The sequence below is a fragment of the Phyllobates terribilis genome, unplaced genomic scaffold (assembly GCF_046119375.1).
Source record: "Phyllobates terribilis strain yellow unplaced genomic scaffold, ASM4611937v1 Scaffold_3__8_contigs__length_932513732, whole genome shotgun sequence".
NCBI lineage: Eukaryota > Metazoa > Chordata > Amphibia > Anura > Dendrobatidae > Phyllobates > Phyllobates terribilis.
Genome location: NW_027362763.1, coordinates 356747615 through 356772882, shown reverse-complemented (window position 1 = coordinate 356772882; position 25268 = coordinate 356747615). Strand labels below are relative to the sequence as shown.

The 25268-nt window shown below is 44.7% G+C and overlaps 1 protein-coding gene across 1 annotated transcript in view; it reads left to right on the top strand.

Moving 5' to 3' along the window:
- Nucleotides 1–25268, top strand: part of PSMD1 (proteasome 26S subunit, non-ATPase 1) — an 84243-nt gene that overhangs the window by 15380 nt on the left and 43595 nt on the right. Inside the window, exons 2-16 of the mRNA XM_073675280.1 lie at nt 1165–1208; nt 2279–2352; nt 3531–3700; nt 12026–12231; nt 12403–12546; nt 12630–12856; nt 13206–13266; nt 15044–15172; nt 17865–17953; nt 18237–18315; nt 18441–18614; nt 20394–20505; nt 20599–20795; nt 22879–22974; nt 23066–23130. Coding sequence (XP_073531381.1) covers nt 1165–1208; nt 2279–2352; nt 3531–3700; nt 12026–12231; nt 12403–12546; nt 12630–12856; nt 13206–13266; nt 15044–15172; nt 17865–17953; nt 18237–18315; nt 18441–18614; nt 20394–20505; nt 20599–20795; nt 22879–22974; nt 23066–23130 — 1867 coding nt within the window. The remainder of the gene's footprint in view (nt 1–1164; nt 1209–2278; nt 2353–3530; nt 3701–12025; nt 12232–12402; nt 12547–12629; nt 12857–13205; nt 13267–15043; nt 15173–17864; nt 17954–18236; nt 18316–18440; nt 18615–20393; nt 20506–20598; nt 20796–22878; nt 22975–23065; nt 23131–25268) is intronic.

Genomic DNA, 25268 nt, shown 5'->3' with positions numbered 1-25268 from the left:
TTTTTCTTTTCCATAAGGTAAACTGACCTGCGGTACATTTTTGAAATCCTTAATATGTCAGTTTCTCTTGCAAATATTCTGTTGTTCTTCACGTTTTCCTCATTGACTTGAAAGAGCTGAGGAAAATCCTCATGTAAAATAACGCAAAATTTTTAGTGCATTTCCGCAGAGGAAACACACTAAGCCTATGTTCACATGTTTTTTCCCCCATGATGAAGCTGAAAACACTAAGAGTGAAACGCGCGTAGGGGTCTTTGAGGGGGGTCCTTTCTGAGTGCTGGCCTTCCCTTTCTGGTATGTCTTGAGTCCTACAGAAGGACACACATACATAGCATCGGCATGCATTGGTTTATTTGATTAACTATGTATACTCCACTGCCTCACTATGTATTTTGAATGCACTATGCATTGTATATGTAGGACGTTATTGATATGATTTATGGGGATTCTAGGCCATGTGCATTTATATTGTCTGTTTCTCGTCTATTGTGCCCATTGTTTGTCCATTTCTGTTTTCATCTCTTTCTATTTAATAAAATGCTGCTTTATATGAGTCAATTATACTCTTAATTCTCCTCCAGTTTTTCCTATAAATGTATGGAGTGTGACTAGGGGTACTCATTTGATATCCTGAGTACCTTGACACCTCGATAATGCTATTTTCTGGGCTGTATCTGAGCACACGTTTTTGCTCCTTTTTTTTCAATACTAGCAAAACCTATGAGATTTCAGAAATCTCATGCACATTTGTGTTTTTTTTATTTTTTTTTATTTGATTGAATTGGGAAATTGACGCGTGTTTTGAAATCCGCAGCATGGTAATTCTTTGCAGATTTTTGCAGCATTTTTTCAACCATAGAAAGCATTGAGAAGGTTTAAAACCGCTTAGTGGAGTGTAAGCAGCGTTTTTGAGTTAAACTAACTATTAAGCATGTACGGTACATAAATTACACAAGTCATCCGCTCAAAAAAAACCTGCGACAACTCTGAAAAACAGCGTTTTGAGCACATCATTTTGGCTGCTGAAAAAAAAACTGCAGTGTGTGAACCTAGCCTAAACACCCACGTAATCCCCACACAACTGTATTAATAGTTTTATCAAAGATTAGTAACAGGAAGTTTCCACAGAGGTGACGTTTCTTGTGTTCTCTTGTCGTTCTGCAGCTGGTATCCTGTCCCTTCTTGATGAAGAGGAGCCTCAGCTTAAGGTTTGATCATTCCTTCTTTTTAAGCCTATTTTACATATTTCCTTCATGGATTATTGCTACCATAGTCTTCTCTGCTAATGTTTGCTGTATTTGAGTCATTTCTTGTACTCTGATTTTCTTCCTTCCGCACAGTCAGCATGTCATTTTAGTTGAAGTTTCGACTGTTGTCATTATCAACCTGCTGGATCTTTCTGCAAGCTGCAATGAAGCCGTTAAATAGTTGCCGATCAGAGACGAGTAACTTGATTGGCGATAGTTTAGTAGACAGGCTGATGACAGTTCTTTCCATAGAATGGTTCTTTGATCTGCTTGCATAGAACCTCATGCTCTAGACAGCACATGGCTTGTCTGCACAGGATAACTGCTGCATATAACAATTATTTTTATGCAAGCTCAAGAATCATTTTACCTGAGGAGTGAGTGTTTTGCTCGTTTGTCGGGTAATTGCCAACCTGTGTTAGGGATTGCATTAACCAGGAATTGCATTAACCAGGAAACCAGCATTCCCAAGAATACGCATTGCCTATTAATGCCAGTCTAAATGGGCATTATAGGAAACTGTCACTAGATCTTTGCTATCTAATCTGCTTAATATAGGCATCAGAGTCCCTGTTTCCAGCAATGTATCACTTCTGATCTGCTTAGTGTAGTTTTTATGAAATCACTTTTATCAGCAGATTATCACTACTGGACTAGTAAACCTGCTGCCATGTAGTCCAGTCACACCACTGATCGACAGCTTTCTGCCTATGCACAGTGTACACATAGAGCTGTCAATCAGTGGTGTGGGCGGGGTTATGCAGAGCTCAACATTCAGAGAACTGGTAGATCTGCAACAACTCAAGCAGTGATTTTATCAAAACTGCAGCACTCAGTAAGATAAGTGACACATCCCTGGTGTCAGGATCGTTGCCTCTACATCATGCTGTTCTCAGATGGGGTATAAAAAAAACACCTGGTTACAGATTCACTTTAAGTCTTATGTAAAACTATATTTATTTACTTTGTGCATTTACTTTTTCCTAAATCTGTAGATCTGCCAACTCATCAGAAAATTGTCTTTCCTTTAGGAGTTCGCGTTACACAAGTTGAATGCAGTAGTCAATGATTTCTGGGCCGAGATTTCAGAGTCTGTGGATAAAATGTAAGACTTTTACACATCTTAATTAAGGGAGTTTCTATAAACACTAGAGTACTTATCTTTTATTGCCTCACCCAGCTATGTATAGAACCTCTTTTTTTATGCTGCCAGGGCTGTGGATGAGATTACCATGCAGTTATTTTTGTTTCACCAGGGCTTTGTCATTTTTGACAGCAATAATAGAATAAACTGTAGTTGAAGAGGCCCAATACACAATACATAACTGTCTGCTGAATGTTCAGCCAATTATTCTGACCAGCTGCTACCTATCCCGACTCCTCCATACACCGATGCACTCTCTCTGTTGAGCGTTCCTATTTTCTCGGCAAGAAGGCTTCTGGCAGAGATTATCTCTCAAGAAATCGGACATGCCGGATCCTTATCTTCCCCAACATGATCTCTCGGGGAAAGTTATGAGGCCCCCATAAACATTAGACTTTTGGCCGAGCCCGCCGATATCTGTGGGTTTGTGACTTATGTTAGGTGCTCTTTAAGACCCCGTACAAATCAGAATATCTGCAATCTGATATTTGGGCAGCCCCAGATTGGTGGCTGCAGAGGATTGTGGGATCCCGCTCTGCATGCCAGGAGCCTATTACCTGGAATTTCAGGCCCACCTTTGGTAAAAAGTTGAGCCCTTTTTGGGGCCATTAGTGGCACTTATGAGCAGTTTTGACATTAACTTATAGTTTGTAAAAACCACCAGTCTGGTGCTGCCCGCTCTTTTACTAAATAAAAAGGGTAGCCCCAGATTGCTGATAGCTACTACTTTTTTTGAGTCTAAAGAGTAAACTAAAGCGTTTTGAACTCCTTGTCGGTGAGATTTGTCAAACAAATCCCAGTAAATTCTATGTGTTTGTCTATCAGGACATTTGGCTTTGGGGGTCAGTCAGTCTGACCCATATAACGTAAACTGTTTATGGCCTACAAAGGTTTATGGGATGAATGATGCACACTTATATGCACTATTTTACATATTTAGTCACTGTAAGGTCAGTCTCACATTTCTGCCCCCGTGTTACTCCCACAGGTCCCTGCCAAACCTCCTGTCTAATGATTCAGTTTGGCAGATCCTATATCCAGTACTGCGCTCACATACAATTTCGGAATGTTCTTCTTCACTGTTGTCTGACCAAACCCTTTAAATGACTCTGTCCACTAATACTCTGTTTGTTTTACAGTGAAGTGCTATATGAAGACGAGACTTTCAGAAGCCGGCAGTTTGCTGCCCTTGTGGCCTCCAAAGTGTTTTACCACTTAGGGGCCTTTGAAGAGTCTCTGAACTATGCTCTGGGGGCTGGGGATCTGTTTAATGTGAATGACAACTCAGAATATGTGGAGACTATTATCGGTAAGTTGTCATTGTGTAGATAAAGGGTTTTAGGTAGTCGCTGGACTCATAGAAAATTTGGAGAGGGTGAAGGAGGTATAAAATCTCAAGTTCTGGGTAGTTTTTATTGTAGTTGCTACTTGCACACTTTCTTTTTGGCTGTTTATGCTATAAAGATGTATCGGGCTATTATAGACCATCTATAGCTGGTGTTACTCTTGGATAGTTTGGCTTAGACTACATTCAGATCTGGCAGCTTTTGCTGCTGATTTGAGGGTATGCTGCAGATGTCCTGGCAGATTGTTCGGCTATTTAGCTGCTGGTTCATAGCAAAATTCACTGTAGTTGTTATGTTAATTAGTGACATAACAATCATCACTAAAGTGTGTGCACACATTAAGGATAAGAGTACATTGCGTACCGGCACCCGTTCAGTGGCTCACGTATGGGCTACGTCCGAATCCAGTTTTGCGGATGGGTTCGAACGTATGAGCTAAAGGGGCCATAAAATTATGCACGGCAGAGCGCAAGTTTGCTCTGTCTGCACCATTATAGTCTATGGCCCCATCGGTGCATATGTTCGAATCCAGTTTTGCAAGGGGTTCAGAGTTAGCCTGACATGACCCACCGAATGGGTGCTAGAACGCAATGTGAAGGCTCCCTAAGGCCAGATAGTGCATTTGTGATGCGGTAAAAAAACGTAGACCTGCAACTGCCTGCATTTTTTTCATAAACAAAGCAAGGCTTATACATATAGGGTCCGGTTCATTAAAGGGGTGGTCCAAAGGCAAAGCCTTTTACTCTGTCGCCTCATTGGGGGACACCGGACCATGGGTGTTATGCTGCTGTCCACTAGGAGTCGACACTATGCATAATCTGAAAAAGATTAATCGTGGCTCCTCCTCTGCAGTATTCACCCTTGGACGGCGTCAGCCTTCTCCAGTTTTTGCTTAGTGTCGCAAGGAGGCACACCTAAAATTTTTACTCTGTTTTTTTCTGACGGGATTACAGATGAAGAAAAGTGGGTTTCCTGCGAGACTCTCTGCATGGCTCCTTCCTCTGCCCCCTGTTAGGGGTGCACAGTTGAAGTCGAGATGACTATTCACCATGTCGCTCCTTCCCCAGCCCCTTGGGTGCTGGTTCAAATTCGAGACCCCCCCTCCTTCCCCAATTCCTTTTGGTCTCTGGGTTGAGGTCGAGGTGAGGATAAAGCCCCCTGATGGTGACAGCAGCACCCTCCCTAATCCCCCTCTGGGGATATTAGGTTGAGACGCCTCAGGTAGGGCCTGTACAGGCAGCAATCTGCAGCTCCCAGTAGCTGACACACTGCACTGAGTCCAGGAACCCCAGCCCTGCTGCGGACTCCTGTTGGGGCCGGGGGGGGGAGTGCAGGCAGGCATGGCACAATACAGACACAGGCCTTCCTGGCCCTGTCTCTGGCAGCACCAGCGCTATGGTGCCTCAGGGGGACCCTTCAAGGGCTCCCCCTTCCACTGATGGCCCCACCGCTATCACTGCCATTAAATCCGGGGGGAAGGGGGGGGGGAGGGTGTCCGGTTCAGATCCGGCCCCCTCCCGGACTTCTGCGCCGGCCTGGAGCCACTTTGGGCATCAGGTTTCTAATTTACACCGTGGCTCTGGCCTAGCCGAAGCCGCCATCCCCTTTCTGCCCCCCGGCCCGCCACCCGGATGATGAATATGACACTCTACAGTGTCATAGAAGGGGTGGATCCAGACTGAAAGGGCGCGCTTTCATAGCAAACTGCCGCCCTTTTTCAGCTCTCCGCCCACCTTGTTCCTCATACCACAGCGGCCATTATCTACTTCAGGAAAAGATTAACCCTGCAGCTACCGGTCGGCACATACAGACCCAGGCCTGCCAGTCTCTGGGGGGCACAGGACTGTGGATCTTCAACGCTGGACCTAGAGGCACACTGGTGGGGTAAGATCACAGCTGGCGTTTCTCCCTCAGCTGTGAATCCTATAAGCTCCTCTGCATAGCCAGGGCCCTCTGCATAGCCAACCCTGTACACTATGCCGGGCTCAAGGTCCAAGAGAACCAGGCAGGACTGCTATTATGCACTCTGTACAGCCTGCAGTAATACTCTCCCCAGTGGCAGCACGTACCTGCACTGCCAGGACTGCATCCAGACTGCTGTGCCAGAGCCCCCAAGAAGCCCCTGCCAATACTTCGGTGTCTAATACCACGCTGGAATGGGTCACTCAGATGTCGCAATCTATGACGCAGTCTATAGATTACCTCACATCCACATTTGCTTCAGGCTCTGCAGAGTCATGCCTCGGCTATGAACAGTACCCAGTAAAGGGAGAGTTCCACTCAGGGACAGGACGGCACGGGCACATCCACGTCTAGGTCAGGACGCAAGCGGACTCACAGGTCACGTTCATCTGCGTCATCCCATACCACATGGTCATCCCCTTCCAGGGAGAGACACCGTAGTCTCAGCTCATCTAGACCGTGTCCTGCTAGCGACAGACGATACTGATCCCCACAGCCATCCCTGACCACAGAAGGCCTTCGCTCCGGTTCATCCAGCAGGAGACGCCTTAGTGATACACAGTATTCGGAAGATATGTGATTCCGACTCAGACAAGGAAACCGAAGGGTCCCTAATCCCTATCCACCCTAGCAATACAGCGCTAGTTGATGATCTAATCTCATCCATCCATCGGGTGCTGGACATCTCTGATCCACCCCCGGAGACTCCAGGACATAAGATTTCCTTTGAAGGAGTTCTGAAACCGCCTAAGGTCTTCTTTGACCACCCAGAGTTTAAGGTGATCCTTAAAAAGCAGTTCTCACAGCCTGAGAAGAAGTTTACCAATCACAAATATCTGGAGGCGCGGTACCCCTTCCCACAGGAGGTCACCAAACAATGGACAGATCCACCTGAAGTGGATCCCCCAGTCTCTAGGCTAGCCTCACAGTCACTCCTTTCACTGCCAGGTAGCTCAACCCTCAGGGACACAGCAGATCAGCAGGTAGAACGCATGGCTCGTTCAATTTTCGAGGCCGCAGGGGCCTCCCTGGCTCCAGCGTTCGCCTCAGTTTGGGCTGCTAAGGCCATCCTGGCTTGGGCCCAAAATTTACAAGCTAGCCTACAAGTATCTGCTCCTGAGCTGTCGGACCAAGCGGCCCAAATAGCAGTTGTAGCAGATTACATGCTTCATGCAGCTCTGGATTCTGCAAGGGGTGCAGCGGGGATAGCATCAAACGCCATCACGATTCGGCGTATCCGCTGGCTGCAGGAATGGAAAGCAGATGCAGCCTCAAAGTAGTCCCTCACGCTCCTCCCGTACCTCAGTGGTCGATTTTTCGGTGAACAGTTGGACACAATGATATCCAACGCCACCAGGGGTAAGAGTACCTCTCCCCCAACTGAAGCTCAAACACACTTACAAAAAGCGTAACCAAACTCGATTCCGATCCTTTCGGAACTCTTCCGGCTGGTCCGTCTCGCGACCAGCACAAAATGGCAACCGCGCCCCACGCAGAGACAACTCGCGGTCGACGCAAAAGTCGGACAACACCTGGCAGTCAAGAGCAGGCCAGTCAAAGTTTAAAGGAGGAAACGAGACAAGGTGGGTCAGGGAACTAGTGCCTTCGGGATACAAGATAGAGTTCACTTCCAACCCACCAAACAGACTCTTTCTGTCTGTTCCCCCAAAACCGCCAGCCAAGGCGCTTGCCTTCCACCAAGCGGTCTCCTCGCTTCTTCAAGCAGGAGTCATAGTACCGGTCCCTGCGGCCGAGCGCTTCCAAGGGTTCTACTCAAATTTATTCGTAGTCCCCAAGAAAGGAGGCGACGTACGGCCCATACTGGACCTAAAACAGCTCAACAAATATGTACGGGTACGTCATTTCTGCATGGAGTCCCTTCGGTCCATCATTGCGTCCATGGAGAAGGGAGAATTTCTCGCCTCCATAGACATACAAGACGCATACCTGCATATACCAATTGCGCCCGCCCATCAGAGATTTCTCAGGTTCGCAATCGACCAGGACCACTACCAGTTCGTGGCTCTCCCTTTCGGACTCGCCACGGCTCCCAGAGTGTTTACCAAAGTCATGGCAGCCACCTGCACTCCAGAGGCATAGTAGTCGTTCCATACCTGGACGATCTTCTTATCAAGGCTCCCACCTCCAAGGACTGCGAGCGCAGCGTCTCAATCACAATCGACATTCTGAGTCGCCTAGGCTGGTTAGTCGACCTACAAAAGTCATCACCAACCCCGAGTCTCTCTGACCTTCCTGGGAATGTTATTCAACACCTTCAGGGGTCTAGTGCTCCTTCCCAAGGACAAGACACTGCCTCTCCGTTTAGGAGTTCGCACCCTCCTAAGCAAACCCCCTCGATCTTGGCAGGATGGTGGCGGCAATAGAAGCGGTCCCATTTGCCCAGCTTCACCTCAGGCCTCTCCAACTAGCCATCCTCAAGTCATGGGACAGGAACCCTTTTTCTCTCGACAGGGAGTTCCAGTTAACGTCGTCAACCAGGAGGTCCCTGCACTGGTGGCTCAAGCCAACCTCGCTAACAAATGGGAAATCCTTTCTCACGGGTCAGTGGAACGTTCTGACCACCGACGCGAGCCTGACGGGTTGGGGTGCGGTACACCTACACCACAGAGCACCGGGCCAGTGGTCCCTAGCAGAAGCGACCATGCCCATCAACATCTTGGAAATTCGTGCCATTCTCCTGGCGTTGAGAACCTTCCATCACTTACTGGCAGCCTCTCACATCAGAATACAGTCGGACAATGCCACGGCTGTGGCACATGTGAATCACCAAGGGGGGACCCGCAGTGCCCAGGTGATGCGAGAAGTGACACACATTCTCCACTGGGCGGAAAACACAGGTTCGGTTCTCTCTGCGGTCCACATTCCGGGTGTGTACAACTGGGAAGCAGACTTCCTCAGCCGGCAAGGAATGGACTCGGGAGAGTGGTCTCTCCATCCCGAAGTTTTTCACCAGATCTGCCATCGCTGGGGGACTCCGGATGTGGACCTAATGGCATCCCACTTCAATGCCAAGATCTCCAACTTCATGGCAAGAACAAACGACCCGAGGGCGCTAGGAGCGGACGCCCTGGTTCAGGACTGAACCCAGTTCCAGCTCCTGTACATTTTTCCACCTCTCCCCCTGATATCCAGAGTGGTGAGGAAGATCAAGCAAGAGGGAGTTCCAACCATCCTAATCGCACCAAACTGGCCCAGACGTACATGGTACACCGACATCGTGCAGCTCACAGCAGATGTCCCCTGGCGTCTGCCCGACCGCCCGGATCTTCTGTCACAAGGCCCGTTCTACCACCAGAACTCAGGGGCCCTCAATTTGCCGGCATGGCTATTGAGACCTGGGTTTTAACCCAGTCAGGGTTCTCGTCTGACATCATTGGAACCATGATCAGAGCACGGAAGCCAACCTCTGCAAAGATTTATTACCGTACCTGGAAAGCCTTCTTTACCTGGTGCGAATCTCGTGACCAGACCCCATTCCCTTATTCCCTCCCCAGGGTACTTGGGTTTCTCCAATCGGGTCTGGAGGCCAGAGTGTCCCTGGCCTCCCTTAAGAGCCAGGTGTCAGCTCTCTCAGTGCTTTTTCAGAGGTGCATTGCTAACAAGCCGCAAGTGAGGACATTTCTTCAGGGGGCTTCCCGATTGGTTCCCCCCTACAGACGACCACTAGAAACGTGGGATCGCAACCTGGTGCTGACAGCATTGCAGGAAACACCTTTTGAACCCCTTAGGGAAGTCTCACTCCGCCTTCTATCCCAGAAAGTAGTTTTCCTAGTGGCAATCACCTCGCTACGCAGGGTGTCTGAACTCACAGCACTCTCCTGCAGATAACCCTTCCTGGCTTTTTACCAGGACAAGGTAGTTCTCCGTACGGTCCCATCCTTCCTTCCAAAGATTGTGTCCAACTTCCACCTCAATGAGGAAATTTCACTGCCATCACTCTGTCCGGTCCCGGTTCATAGAGTGGAGAAGGCTCTGCATACGCTTGACCTTGTCAGGGCATTGCGTATCTGTGTCTAGGACTGCTCCCTTCCGGAAATCTGATTCTCTTTTCCTTCTTCTGGAAGGCGGCCGCAAGGGTTTACCAGCTTCCAAAGCTACCCTTGCCAGGTGGAACAAATCCACCATACAAGAGGCCTGCCGCCTCAAAAATTCTCCTCTTCCAGCAGGTATTACTTCACTCTACACGTGCGGTATGGGCCTCCTGGGCCATTCGGCACCAGGCCTCGGCACAACAAGTGTGTAAGGCAGCCACCTGGACTAGCCTACACACGTTTACCAAACACTACAGGGTTCATACCCAGTCATCAGCATCGAGCCTGGGTAAGACGTATCCTGTAGGCGGCAGTGCCCCAATTATAGGGGCCTGTCTACACAATATTCGTCCATTGCTTCCCACCCAGGGACTGCTTTGGGACGTCCCAAGGTCCTGTGTCCCCCAATGAGGCGACAGAGTAAAGGAGATTTTTGTGTACTCACCGTAAAATCTTTCTCTTAGCCTCTAATTGGGGGACACAGCTCCCACTCTGTTGCCCGTTCCGGGCCGTTAAGTTGAGTTCTCATATTGTTTTTTCTTGAGCTCGTACATAGTTGCCTTCTTATAGGCATGATTATGTTATCCATGTTAGGTTCCTCCTACTGCTTTTGCACAAAACTTGAGAAGGCTGACGCCGTCCAGGGGTGAATACTGCAGAGGAGGAGCCACAGTTAATCTTTTTCAGATTATGCATAGTGTCGCCTCCTAGTGGACAGCAGCATAACACCCATGGTCCTGTGTCCCCCAATTAGAGGCTAAGAGAAAGAGAGATTTTATGGTGAGTACACAAAAATCTTCTTTTCTCCCAACTTCCTATTTATTTAGTCCCATAATCTAAGCTATTTTCTAATATACTTGCTTTAAAAATTCCCTACTATTCCCTAATTTCACTAAATGCTTTTGTAATTTTTTTCCTATTTCTGGTCTGAAGATGATTCCTTTGAGTATCCAAGTGCAAGCTGGGATAGTCAAACGAAGGCCCTGTCCCCTCCCTGAAACGAAGAGTTATCAGTGACGCTCATTATAGGGGCTGGTCCCTGCTCTGTCCCTGAGTGTCTCCCTTTTGTAGAGTGTCCCCTTGTGCAATGAGCACAGTGTCCGGTCTGTTGTCAGCTTAGCTGAATAGTAAGCCGGCAGCAGAGCGGTGTCACTATACCTGGCGTGCAGGAGGACTAGCGCCGCCCCCACAGGTGACGTCACTTGTCTCTGTCGAGTATAGTGACACCACTCTGCTGCTGGCTCATTACTATTTATCTAAGCCGACAGCAGACCGGTCGCTGCGCTCATTGCACAGGGCACTGAGGGAGGCTGCGCGCAGGGGAAAGACACGGCACAAGGGAGACACTTAGGGAGAGAGAAGGGACCAGCCCCTGATATGAGCGTTACTGAGGACTTTGTTTCAGGGATAGGGCAGAGGCTGCGTCCGTTACCGCAGCCTCTGCCCCTTGATGATGCTTAGTTTGAGTATCCCAGCCTGCACTGAGATACTCAAATTATCAGACAGGAAATAGGGAAAATAAATACAAAAGCAGTTAGTGTAGTTAGAGGCAGGTAGGGAATTTTTAAAGCAAGTATATTAGAAAATAGCTTAGATTATGGGATTAAATAGATGGGGAGTTGAGAGAGAAATGCTCTGCCTTCGGACCACCCCTTTAGGACTGGCATTGTGCACACCCAGAACAACTTACTTTGGAAAATTGAAAGCATACAGGTTTTCAGATCCCCAGCCATTGTTGATGCCATGTGGAGGAAGTGTTCAGCTATAGACGTAAGGTAATTTTTACATGGACCGACAAGCTTCACAGTACGAATGTTGATCAGTAAACTTTTGCTGATCGGTCGGTGGTTTGAACCCTGGTTTACATGTACAGACCAAAGCAAGCGATGCGCACGGAGTGATCTATTCTAGATTGCTCAGTGCGTATAGGCTTCCAATGCTCTCAGCAGTGCGAGTCCGATTTAAACAGGGTGATGCACCGCCAGGAACGATGATCCTTTATGCCACATAAAAGATCATTTCACCTGATGAACGAGCGTTTTGATTGTTCTTTGATCAGCAGTCTGATTAAACGGCAATATAATTGTGAAGTGAGCGTTTTTAACAATGTCTAGTCACTATCCTCTTGCAGTGTAAATGCCCCTTTACCTCGGAGCTCGCTGACTGCTTCTGTCCTGTGGTGTGAGCGATTGGTGAGGATTTAAGGGATTGAGCAGGTATCTACTTCCACTTCTGTTTGCTGCATTATTTTAAATCTTTCCTTTTTTTATGTAGCCAAATGCATTGACCATTACACCAAGCAGTGTGTGGAAAATGCTGAGCTCCCGGAGGGCGAGAAGAAGCCAGTGGATGAGCGCTTAGAGGGGATAGTGAACAAGATGTTCCAGCGCTGCCTGGATGACCACAAATACAAGCAGGCAATTGGGATTGCTTTAGAGACTCGACGATTAGATGTTTTCCAGAAAACCATTCTAGAATCGGTGAGACCCATGGTTCTCCTACTCAGCACTTTAAAATATTTTTTATTTTTTTTTTATTTTTATTTTTAATTCCGTTGAGTACGTGACGTTTAGTATAAAAATATGTGCATTTTGCATGTGTTACACTTCCTAACTATCTGTTTTAAATTGTAAAACCTTTTTGTGTTCTAGAATGACGTCCCTGGGATGTTGGCCTACAGTTTAAAGGTCTGCATGTCTTTAATGCAAAATAAACAGTTCAGGAATAAAGTTCTCAGAGTTTTGGTGAAAATTTATATGAACTTGGAGAAACCAGACTTCATCAATGTGTGCCAGGTAACTTTAGTACCATGTTCATTATGGCAGTAGTCTACACAATTGTGATAAGCTGGACATTTATGTTTTATTTCTGCCAACAGTGCCTCATCTTCTTGGATGACCCACAAGCTGTTAGTGACATTTTAGAGAAGTTGGTGAAGGAGGATAACTTACTTATGGCTTATCAGATTTGCTTTGACCTGTATGAGAGTGCCAGCCAGCAGTTCCTGTCTTCTGTCATCCAAAATCTCCGGACTGTTGGAGCCCCAATTCCATCAGTACCAGGATCAACGAACACCGGCACAGTACCAGTGACTGCAAAAGACAGGTAGGTTTCTATCCTAAGCAGCTAAAATTCATAAGACTTATCAAATGACTTCAGAATAGTGTAAAACAATAAAAAATTACATTTTAAATGAAACTTTCTAAGATACTCTCATTTTCAAAACTCCATGGATGGCCTAATTTCACTTTTCAACATTATCCCAGACATTTGGGGCTTCCTGTGTGACACTGTGATGCTCCCACATAGCATCAGGTGCCAGGGTACTTCTTCATCTCGTGTGTAGGCGTATGTAGGTGATGGCTGTCTTTCTCAGATTATTAGCTAAGCGAGCTGCTTATGACAGTAAAAGGGTCTGCATATAATCCATTCTGTTTTATATTTCGTCTTGCAGTGAATCAATGGAAACTGAGGAAAAACCCACAAGCACAACAGGCAGCAAATCAACAGACTTGGTCAGTGTGTCCATATACTCATATATACTTGATCAGTGTGTCCGTATACTCGTGTGTGTGTGTGTGTGTGTGTGTGTGTGTGTGTGTGTGTGTGTGTGTGTGTCCAGATAACTTCATCTTGTTTGGGTTGCAGTAATATGAAGCGTCATTCAGATGTCCATGTACGGACCATGATGCATGGACTAACCACAGGTCTCCTGACTCGAACTTAACAGCCTCGTGTCATGTTTGGATAGGAGACCCATGGCCAGTCCGTGCATCACGGTCTATACTTGGACATCTGAATGAGGCTTAAATCTGCTGTGTAACCACTTTATTTATTTTTTTCGACCAAACCAATAATTAATGATAAATGTTATCAAATGAGATGCTTTGTATGCAAATCCATGTAGAAAAGCACCACAAGAACAGTTTGTGACCGACTTGGTTGTAAACTGTGTAAACTGATGACTGCTTGACTTCAGATTGTGTCAGTCTTTCATGAATGAACTGATGCAGATTTCTACATATTCATGAGCTACTGAATATGTTGAGGTATTGCTTACATGCTGTGTATTTTTTCTTCCTTTTTCTCACTTATTGAGGTTGCTTTAGGCTGGATTCACACATTCATTTTTTTTTTTAGCCAAATACATCCTTTTTCATCTATTCTTTGCTACCAAAAAAATTAAGTGTGGGCTGTGATCTGCGACTTTAAAGGGATATTCTCAAGTTGTCTCGAGCAGCTCACATTTCTGCAGTCTCCGAATATCCTGGTTCCTTGCAGGGTGGGCTCTTCTCTTTGAGTGACAGCTCAGGTGAGCAGAGCTGAAGTATTTAGCAGAACGATAAAGCTCAGCAGAAGTTCTGCTGTAACACATTCAGCTATGAGTGGTTTATTCTGGAGTGTACACAGCTATCAATATACTTGCATATAGTGATAACAGGGCATTTGAACATGCACATGGCTTGGGACAGTGACTGAATATTTGATGACCTGTTACTATGATTTATCCTTTCTGAAGCTCGCCGAGATTTGGTGCTGATCTGAAATACCAGGTAGAAGCACTAATACATACATGTCACTATTCTCTATAAGCAGTGAATGGAATGAACGCTTCAGTCTCACCAGTCATCCAATCGGCCAAGGTGGTTTTAGTTTTACCTCTTACTGTATATTGCATCCCTTCAAAAACCATATTATCCACCTCCTATCACAACATTGCCACTTTTTACTATGATATGAAAAGGCATTAAATGGTTTCCTCCAGGGTTGCATTGCTGGGCTCCCTTTTACTTCTATCACCAAGCCCACTCCTAGTGCACATCGATATAAAGTCTGTGATCATGGATCCATCTGCTTAACTTTTTTATATGCTGTGATCAGTAGCTCCCTCTTTGTCTTTTCTCACCACGTACACTGATACTGATACTTTACTCTAGCTAGGAACCTGGTTTTGTCCCCCAGATGTGCCAGGGGCATCTGAATTGGCCTAATCATTTGTCTATCAGTTTTACACTCAAAATATCAATATAAACTTCTGCTTCATGCAAAGTGGGCTGTGGATTTTCTGCTTTTGACTGTTAAATATGTTGCACAACGCTTCCCTGTTCTTGCTGGTGTTAGGGAAAGGATTGAGTAAAATCAGCAGTTGGATAGGTGTCCTAGTAGAAGAGAAGGGCTTTGGAGCTGGAATATACCTAACCATTGTTACATGTGTACAGTTGTGGACTTGCTGCTATATACATAATATCTAGTTTGTCTTATTGTCCAATTTGCTGTTTTTATCTTCTTCAGAGTCCAGAACCTAAAGACCAGATTTCAAAAATGATAAAGATCCTAAGTGGCGAGATGGCCATAGAGCTGCACTTACAATTTTTGATCCGGAATAATAATACAGACTTAATGATTCTAAAGAACACTAAGGTTTGTTAATTATTTCCTGTAACACCATACTGCTTCACTTTTGTACTAAATTAATCTAAAGCTGATGAAAGCATTGTCCATAACTGCTTGAAGCCTTTGCAGTGTAACACAGCTCTGTTCATAAACTACATCTCATCTGTGCATCTTTGATAATAGTCCTTGACGAGAGTCCCTTTTCATGGTATAGGTTGAATACATGCTAGATTATAAAAAAAATATATTAAATATATGGTTATACATATCAAATCAAAGTTTACTCCCCTACCCCCCCTCGTTTACATATGTAACTTCAATGTACAGAGAAAAGTAATAAGTGACCAAGTCATCTTGTTTGTGATTCTTTGCAGAGATGACGTTGAAGTTTTTTCACAAGTCTGTGCATTATGTGTGAATGAGACTTTACCGAGACTGAACGGAACTGAGTCCGTATTTATGGTGCAACAATGAATACTTGACTGCTGCTCACCTGTGATCTGAGCACTGCAGTGACATGACAGCTCTGCTCAGATCACAGCAATTACAAATGACAGAGGTAACTTGTAGTCCAGTGCATAGTGCTAGGCTACACTGAAATGTTGCCAGTCTCCACCTACAGCTGTGATTTGGGCACGCCATGGGGTATGCCTAGTTCACAGCTGATACCCCCACCCAGGTTGTTTCTTTGCCCAGCACCAGTCTGTTTGGCTTGATGGCTCACTGTCTGAGGCCACAGTGAGCAATCAATCAACCTACAGGGTCTGGTGCTGGGTGGGGAGCCAACCTTGGGAGGCGGAAGCCCAGGAAGGGCTCGGTTATGCTGGGAGCACTGAACAACTCATTTGCATACATATGAAAACACTATTTACTTGGGAATGCAGCAGCAGTTCTTGAGATGTCAATGGGTTTACATTTCAAAGACCTACCCTCTCGTATTTAACGATTGGGAGGTGGGGTGAGCTTACTGACAGACTTGCTTTAAATTTTGGACACTTGAGTGAAAACTGATTTATTCTGAATGATGTTCCAAATTATACATTTGTCTATTATAATATCCCTCTTCATTTTATTGTTCTATATGTTGTTTTTTTATCTGAACAAAAGTTACAGATCTATAATTTGTATAATATTGAATGCTCCGTAATATTTTTGGTTCCAGACAACATAGTAAACAAGTGACACATCTATATTATTGAATAGAAATGTAAGAAAATAGATATATAATGTATATTCGCCAGTTGTAACCCCGACTGCTCCAACACTACTACCCCTGATCTCCCAGATTGTATTTACTTGACTGCATTGATGACATCCTGACTACACATAATTGCTGCAGACAATTACTGGCCTCTGGTTTTGTGTCATCCAAGCTGCATCACACTTATCGGGGTTTGCAGTTGCTAGCTACCTGCCTGTTCTGCCTTCCCAGACCACTCCTGACAACGAATCTGCTCCTCCACATCAATGGAGCAGCTCTTCCTCTTCCAAGCTACTGTCAACGGGGTGTGACTGCCGGTCTCATGCTGTTTGACAGCCGGCTTAACGCAGGAGAGCCAGCTGTCAATCATCATGACATGGGCAGTCACACTCTATCAAAAGAGCAGAGTGGAAGAGTAGCAGCGGCTCTGTGGATGTGACGTCAGCGGAAGCCTCAATCACCAGCAGGAGCGGTCCGCTCCGAGACGGCGGAATTCTTAGGCTCATAATAAGAAAAATTAATTAGTATTGGATAACCCCTTTAAGGGGCATTTACATTGCAAGATAATCATAAACGTGCGATGTTAAACGCTTGTTTCACGATTACCTTTCCTCGTAAACAGGCTGCAGCACAAAATATGATTGTTCTCAGCGGTGCATCATCCTGTGTAACAGAACTCACACTGCTGACAATCATGGCAGCCTATAAGCCCTGAGCCATCTAATGTACATCACTCAATAAGCATCGTTTATATTGGTTTGGTAAAAGTTTACCGGACAGTGGTCGTATTGTGCCGCCACGCGGTCCATGAAAACTGACCTTTATGCCAATGATTTAGAAAGGACATCATTGCTGCAGCCCAGTAAACAAACCTTCCTGAGCGCACCGGTATTGAGCTGTATTACTGGCAAGTATATGCTCTTTTTGTTTCTTAAAATTTTCTGCCTTTATCTAAGTTTATCATCATGCTGGAGGACTCGTTTCACCCCAATACAATGTGACGTAGCAATACATCACATGCCGAGTGTCTATATGGAGCGAGCTGAGTGACTGAGCCTGCCCCATACCCAGGAGAAGCCAGTTGTGATACACAGCCAGAATATTTCTATAATGGCAATGACCAAAGCTATCTCTGCTGTTTAACCATTTAAATGCTGGTGCCAATCACTGACTGAGGCATTTTACAAGCGATATTGCCAGTACATGTATGCACTAGCCCCATTGGCATACCCCCTGTGATGCGATCGTGGGTGGCGGATGGGAGCCTGCTGCAGGTTCTCACCGCTGCCATCTTTGTCCACCTGGGAGAGCATCATTTTGTCTATACTACATCATGCAGAATTTTTTTTTTCCGAACACAGGTGGGACCCCACTGCTTCCATTTGACACATTATGCAACGGATCCGTTTTGGACATTAATTCCAATTGTGTAGTGTGAACATTGCCTGACCTGCTCGATATGTTTGCCCAAGGCATTGTTTTTTATTCTGCACACTAACAATAATCTTTTTATTTTAGGATGCAGTGAGGAATTCTGTGTGTCATACAGCGACTGTAATAGCTAATTCTTTTATGCACTGCGGCACCACCAGTGATCAGTTCCTTAGGTAAGGGCCAGGTTCTTTCTTGGTTTGTGATGTCTTCTTGATGCATAGAATCCCACTGTTTTGTACGGATCCATCCCCCATTGCGTCACTGACACTAAACCTTAACTCCATCAATAAGGCATCTGTTGGTTATGATGCCTGCTTCCGATTCTATGGACGCTGCTCTATTCTAGCAAGATTCATTTTGAAGCAATTAGAAATTTGACAAGGAGTCTCCACACATATCATTGTCTTTTGCAACAGTTGTAGAAGGTAATTGAACTATTTTTTCTTGTATTGGCAGAGATAACCTAGAGTGGCTGGCAAGAGCTACAAATTGGGCAAAGTTCACTGCAACTGCTAGTTTAGGGGTCATTCACAAGGTAAGTGAGCCAAAGCCATAGATGTTTAGCTTCTATTTACATGGCATTTGTAGATGAACCAATTTCTCTGTTTTTTTATATATATTATTATTACTGATCTATCTCCCCCCCCCCCCCCCCGACAGGGCCATGAGAAGGAAGCATTACAGCTTATGGCTACATATTTGCCAAAGGACACTTCCCCTGGCTCTGCGTACCAGGAAGGAGGCGGCCTGTATGCTCTGGGACTCATTCATGCTAACCATGGTGGTGATATAATAGATTACCTGCTCAACCAGCTGAAGAATGCCAGCAATGACGTAAGGCTTGTGTCTCGGATTATTGGAGTGTAATATATGTGCCTGTAAGGAATTAAAAGCAGAGGCCATCCGCCAATATATTACTGTAGGGTTGTCCCTTCAGAAGCCTTTCTCCAGATAACCTCGTAGGTTATAGAGGTCATGGAAAGTGATAACTCCCCTCCCCCATTATACAGTACTGCTGATCCTGCTGCAGGAAGAATGACCGGCTGCCTTCAGAAGTTAGATCAGTGTGTCTGCATCTGTAAAAGTCTGTAGTGTATAATATGTAAACACTTAAAGGGAACTGGTCAAATGTTTCTCCATTTAAAGAAAAAAGCCTGTTTAATTGTTTCTCTCCATTTGCTAATTGTCACCGAGCAGTCAGATGGGCATCTGCGGACTGTACTTGGTATTTCTTCTGCCCTCGCAGTTGCCGCCTCTCCAGCCTTGATTGACGCATCCTACAGTCATCCACAGAATCGTCCACTCTCGCACCTGCACATTGATGAGCAAGAGCTGCGCAGGCGCTTCAGACTGTGTGGATGACTTGCGAGACCTCAACCACATTAATCAAGGCTGGGAGGCATCAAACACAGTCAGGCGACAATCATTGGACTGCACCGCTCCACTTAGCCTATGGAGACTAACAATTATAAAGGGCATTAGGTATTTGGGGGAGCTTTGATCTTATGAAGAGGTTAGAGGTAAAGACAGCACAAAGGTGCAGTTTATATAGGTAATACCTGGTGACTGCTTCTTTTTAAGGTCTGACATGTTTTTGACCTTAAAGAGGTATTCCCATCTCCGAAATCCTATCCCATTGTGTAGTAGCTGTAATAATATTAGCAAATACCTCCAATTAGAAATGTAGTATAGTTCTTCTGATTCGCTATGTTGCTTACACCATGTGCAGAGCATTACAGTAGCTTAGGTATCCATGGTTACTACTATAAACGGCTAACAAATTGCCACTATTTAAGTGGTCATAACCTTGGATACCTAAACTACTGCAATGCTCTGTACATGGGGTAAGCGACATAGGTTATTAGGAGAACTATACTACATTTATAATTGGAGGTATATGCTAAAATTATTATATCTACTACATATTGGGATAGCATTTTTTTCATAGTAGCATTCCAGTAGCCATAGTTTTGGTGTTTTTTTTTACCCATAGATCTCCTACACCTATAAAAATCCCTCGTTTCCATAAAACAACCATATAGTAGTAAAAATGAAAATACTGATATTTACAGTCACAGGTTAAGCACTGGCTCCCTGCCACTGCTCCCATATCTGTATTTTGGCTGCAATGGTGACATTACGTCGACAGCACACATCACCGCTGCAGCTAATCACTGAGCTCTGCAATTTGTTCTCTCTACATTGACAGAGCTGCTGAGCTTAGTGATTGGCTGCAGCACTGATGTGATGTGCGGCTGTGCAGGTAAAAACACAGACAGGAGCTGCAGCCGGTGCTAAACCCATGAGGAGTGAGTACTTTCTGCACTGGTTTTTTTTTTTTATAGTAGTGGATAACTTTTCTAAAAGTGGAAAATCCCTTTAAAGTTTAGTTATTTTTGGTATTTCTTTATTTAAAGCCACTCTTATAATAATAACTTTATTTTTTGGTAGCGTGTGGGTGTAAGTAGGGAAGTATGTGGTTGGGAGAAAAAGGAGGTAGGAAGTGGGAGGAAAGGTTCTATAGTGTTTGATAACAAAAAAAACTATTTCTGCCGTTTTCCCATGACTTACCTTATATCTTTTTTTTTTTCTCGTTTTTTATTTTTTAAACAGATTGTGCGTCATGGTGGCTGCTTGGGTTTAGGTTTGGCTGCAATGGGAACAGCACGTCAAGATGTTTATGACCTACTTAAAACAAATCTCTACCAAGACGATGCTGTGACAGGTGTGAATTTGTTTTTCTCCTTGCATCTTATATATCATTTTTTTTGCTAGGGGTCAGCTTATCATTTTGTACTTTTTATCACTTTGAATTTAGGCGAGGCGGCCGGCTTGGCACTTGGCTTGGTGATGCTTGGATCCAAAAATGCCCAAGCCATAGAAGATATGGTTGGGTATGCCCAAGAGACGCAGCATGAGAAGATCTTAAGAGGCTTAGCAGTTGGCATTGCTCTGGTTATGTATGGCCGCATGGAGGAAGCAGATGCTTTAATTGAGAGTCTTTGCAGAGACAAGGTAAGTGATTTAAAATTAGATCAATTTTCTAGTTTACTTACATGGGCAAAATAGAGTGTAATATAGTGTATACTTAACAATACAGTACAAGCAATTTAATTTTAATTTGTCAGTAGGATTTCACATCGCAAAATATTTATATGGGCATGTAGCTGTTTCAAAGACAAGTCCAGCAATTCCTTTACATGGTCAGTCTGTTCCTCCATTGCTGAGAAATCAGTGTTTAAATTGATATGTAAATGAGGTTGAAGTGCTACTGTAGATCTGAAGCCTCTGTTGCTCCTGCCTGACTGACAGCTCCTTTCCCTGAAGTCACACAGCATAGAGGCTGTCAGTCAGGGAGGAGGATGCTGGAATAGAGCTGGAGTGACAGAGGCTTCAGATCTACAAATAGCTCTTCACCCTCTTTGCATATCAGTGTAAATGCAGATTTCTCAGTAATGGAAGAACGGACTGGCCATGTAAAGGTATTTCTGGACTTGTCTTTGTAAGAGCTACATGGGAATATAAATATTTTGGGCTGTGAAATCCTGCCGACAGAGTCCCTTTAAATGATTTGTCCAGGACTATGATATTGGTTGAAGTCTGGCATTTGACACCCCACTGATCAGTTGTTTGCAGGTCTCAAGATGACCGGACGTTAACAGCACTATTAACAACAACTGAGCAGGTCAGCTCCTGATATTGATGCCATATTCTGATCAGCCATCAATTTCAGAGTCCTGAAAAAACCCTTTTAAAAACTACATATAAAAAGATCTTCTCTTCTCCTGAGTGTAGTTTTCTTGCATGCTTCCCTCTGTGTCTGGCTTGTTCTCATTCCTGTAGAATTTATCGGCCATGTCTGTTTTACCTCCCTGCAGCAGACGTGTATGGCTTCCAAGTACTTCTAAGGTTTGAAGCTGTGGCAGGAGACATCAATTTTATTCTGAAATGAATTGAGCTGAATAGTCAGTACTGAACAAACTGCGTACAAAATTATAAGCCAGAGTTATTGTGCAAAACACTTCACAAATTACTGCTGTAGGAGAAAAAGCAGCGTGCTGCAGCCTGACGTAACCTTGTTACAATGCTCTTGTGTATACAGAGCTGTGTGTGGCTTTAGCCTGAATATGATCTGTAAAGGGAGTCTGCCACCTCATCATTCTACACCACTTATATAGGAGCATTAACCTCTAAAGCCAATACCTGCAGCATCGATCACCCTCCTTTAGTTCTACAGAAAACTGCTTTTATTTGATATGCAAATGAGGCCTCTCTGGTACACACCCTAGGTGAATTGCTCAATTCACCGTTCAACCCCAATATTTAATATGCTACACATGACCTCCTAGCTTGATTAGCAAGTGCTGCCCAAATTGAATCCCAGGCCCTGGACCTCCGCACCGACATTGCAGGAACTGCATACGGTGTCATTGCTGGCTTGCTCTCATCCCTCTCACTCCTGTCTGCCACTGTGCGAGCCTGTGTGCAGTAGCCATGAGAGAAGAATGAGTTTGCACCTACAAAAACGGCGTCCCGGTTCAGTTCCAGCTGTGTCAGTGCGCATGTGCAGGGCCGTGGATTCAAGTCAGACAGCGCTTGCTCTAGACAAGCAAGTGCTGTTAAGCTAAGAGGAGGTGCGTGGCATGTTGGAATGGTGCACTGGGCCCTTGGCCACACCTAGGGTGCACAAAGGACTCATCATTTGCATTTAACAATAAAACAGTTATTCTGTACAACTGAAAAAGGAAAATGTACATGGCAGGTGTGAGTTTTATAGGGATTAAGTCCCATGTTAGACTGTATTATTATTTAACGGCCTTTGTCTTGATCTCGAGCCATGGTGACTTGATGAGTAAATGATCTGTAGGAAGATTGATCTTGTGTAACCATAGATAGGTCCACCAGGATCTACTCTGCTGTTATCTTGATAATATCAAGCCATCGGGTTCCTGATTTTCCTGTTCGCTTTGTTCCTTCTATTCTTCCCACTATGATTTCCTACTCCAGTGATTGCTCTTTGTATAATGTGTCCAAAGTAGTTGAAATCCAGTTTTAGGAATGACAGACTCCCTTTAACTATATGTCCTGTTCTTCTTAGGACCCAATTCTGCGTCGTTCGGGCATGTACACTGTTGCCATGGCATACTGCGGGTCAGGAAATAACAAGGCTATTCGTCGCCTGCTTCATGTTGCTGTAAGTATACCTGCACGGTCTTTATTGGTGTCTAGAACGACGTGTGGAGCTGCATGAACCGGTATTGATCTGTGCTGGTCTGTCTTGTTAGGTGAGTGATGTGAACGATGATGTGAGGAGGGCTGCTGTGGAGTCTCTAGGCTTCATCCTGTTCAGGTCAGTATTTCTACTATCTCTAACTGTATCTGATGATGGCTGGTGAATGACCTGTGTATGTGTAAATTGAGCTTTGGTCAGAAATGGTTGCATTGTCTTTGCCTTTCAATCTCGTTCTAATCCTAGAAAGCATGAAAGCATAGTTTATTGCAGAAACTACAAGTAGTTAATATATACACAATTCATGATACTCTAAACTACAGTTTATATATACAGTTACGAAACATTGGACTGTACCTATTGCTCAGGAGTTCACCTGATTACATGTATAGGTTTATTGAGTAAGTAAACTTTCATGTTTTTTTTAATAATTTTGTCAAGTATGTAAAGTTATAGAACTTTACAAATCACTTTATTAGGGATGTCCTCAATACAGTCTATTTGCCTGCATTCAGCTGCATATATACTAAAACATACTTGTTTGGAGTACAGATGATGGCAGTGAAAGTGTCAGCACCTGTTTCCTCCTCTGAGACTCTGCTTATCAAAACAATCTCCTGCAGCAGGCCTTTCCCCACCCAGGTGCTGAGCTGACCCTTTCACTGCCATCATCTGTACTCCAAAAGAGTACGTTCTGATATCAGTAGGGCTAAAGGCAGGCAAAAAGACTTGGGGAAAGAGGTGCGTTGGAAGCCACTTTTTTCTACAGGAATAAAAAAAAAAAAAAAAATCCCCTACCATAAGTAATTTGCAAAGTTTCATAACTTTCCACGCTGGACAAAATTGTTAAAAAAAAACAAAAAAGGTTTAGTTGTTCTTTAAATGTTGCTGGATTCTGTAAGAATCTTTCAGTTCGGTGTTTACCCCCTGGTTTACAGTGGCCATTAATATGTAATGTGTACCCCCGAGCCTCATGTATAATGTTTATTTGGCTTCTAGAAGTTAAATAATTGAATGTTTAAGAGACTGCACTGACCCCTGGTCTCCGCCGTGTGCAGTAGGTTTGCTCTGAACAGTGTTAAGCTGCAGGCGAGCTACTTTGTTGAGAGTTGCTGGTGAGTGTGCGCTGCCTGGAACAAGCTCCGGATTGACTGGACTTGCTGACGGGAAGCTGGTGTTTATACAGCCGGTGACAGCTCTCTCGGGATGAGATACAGGCTGGGCTTGGAATCTGTACAGGCAGCTTTGTTAATGGTGCATTTAGGCCATAGGTAACCCTTTCACGTTTTTGCTCCGTTGTCAATCAGTATATATTTTCTGCTATTAAGATGTGTTTATTTTGTATTATGGCAAATGGTGTGCTTATCGGGAAATGCGGAATCAGGTGGAGATTGATTCATTTGCAATCTTTGATATACAATTTCATAGTATATATTACATCACATAAAGGGCATCTGTCAGCAGGTTTTTGTTATATAGTCTGAGAGCACCATGGTGTAGGGGAAGAGAGCCTGATTCCAGGGATGTGTCACTTACTGGTCTGTGTTTTTCTGTTTCAATAAAATCAGTGTTTTATCAGCAGGAGATTCTCTATAGGACAAGCTGTCTTGTGCCTGCTAGTCCAGCCACTCCCTCGCCACTCACTAGCAGCTTTCTGTCACTATACAATGTACACAGAAAACTGCCTATTAGTATTATGTGAGGTTATACACAGCTCAACATCTGAGATCTGCAACAGGTGAAACTGTGATTCTATAACTGCTGCACCCAATAAACTAAGTGATACATCACTGGAATCCGGGTCTCTGACCCTACTTCATGCTGCTCTCAGATTACATAACAAAAACCTGCTCAGATTCCCTTTAAAGGGAATTTGTCAGCTGAAGAGGACTATTCAAACCTAGCTCAGAACTTTGTAGAAACCCTGATAAAAAGCATTCCTTTAGTTTCTAAATACTTTGCTGCCTTTGCAATAAATGGTTCTTTATTGAATTATGCTAACGAGGTGCTTGGTGCTCTCTAGGCGGTGCCAAGCAGTTTAGTGCCACCTAGTTTTCCATCTATGTACGCTCCTCTCTGGCTTGGTCAGTGAATGAAGAGATGGAGCTGGGTGGCATGGTGCACGATGCTGCTCGAGCATGCCACTAGTGCACCAAGCACCTCATTAGCGTATTTGAATACTGAACAATTTCTTGCAAATACACCAAAGTATTTGGACACACAAGGTACGATTATCAGGGCTTTGTCCCCTACAAGGT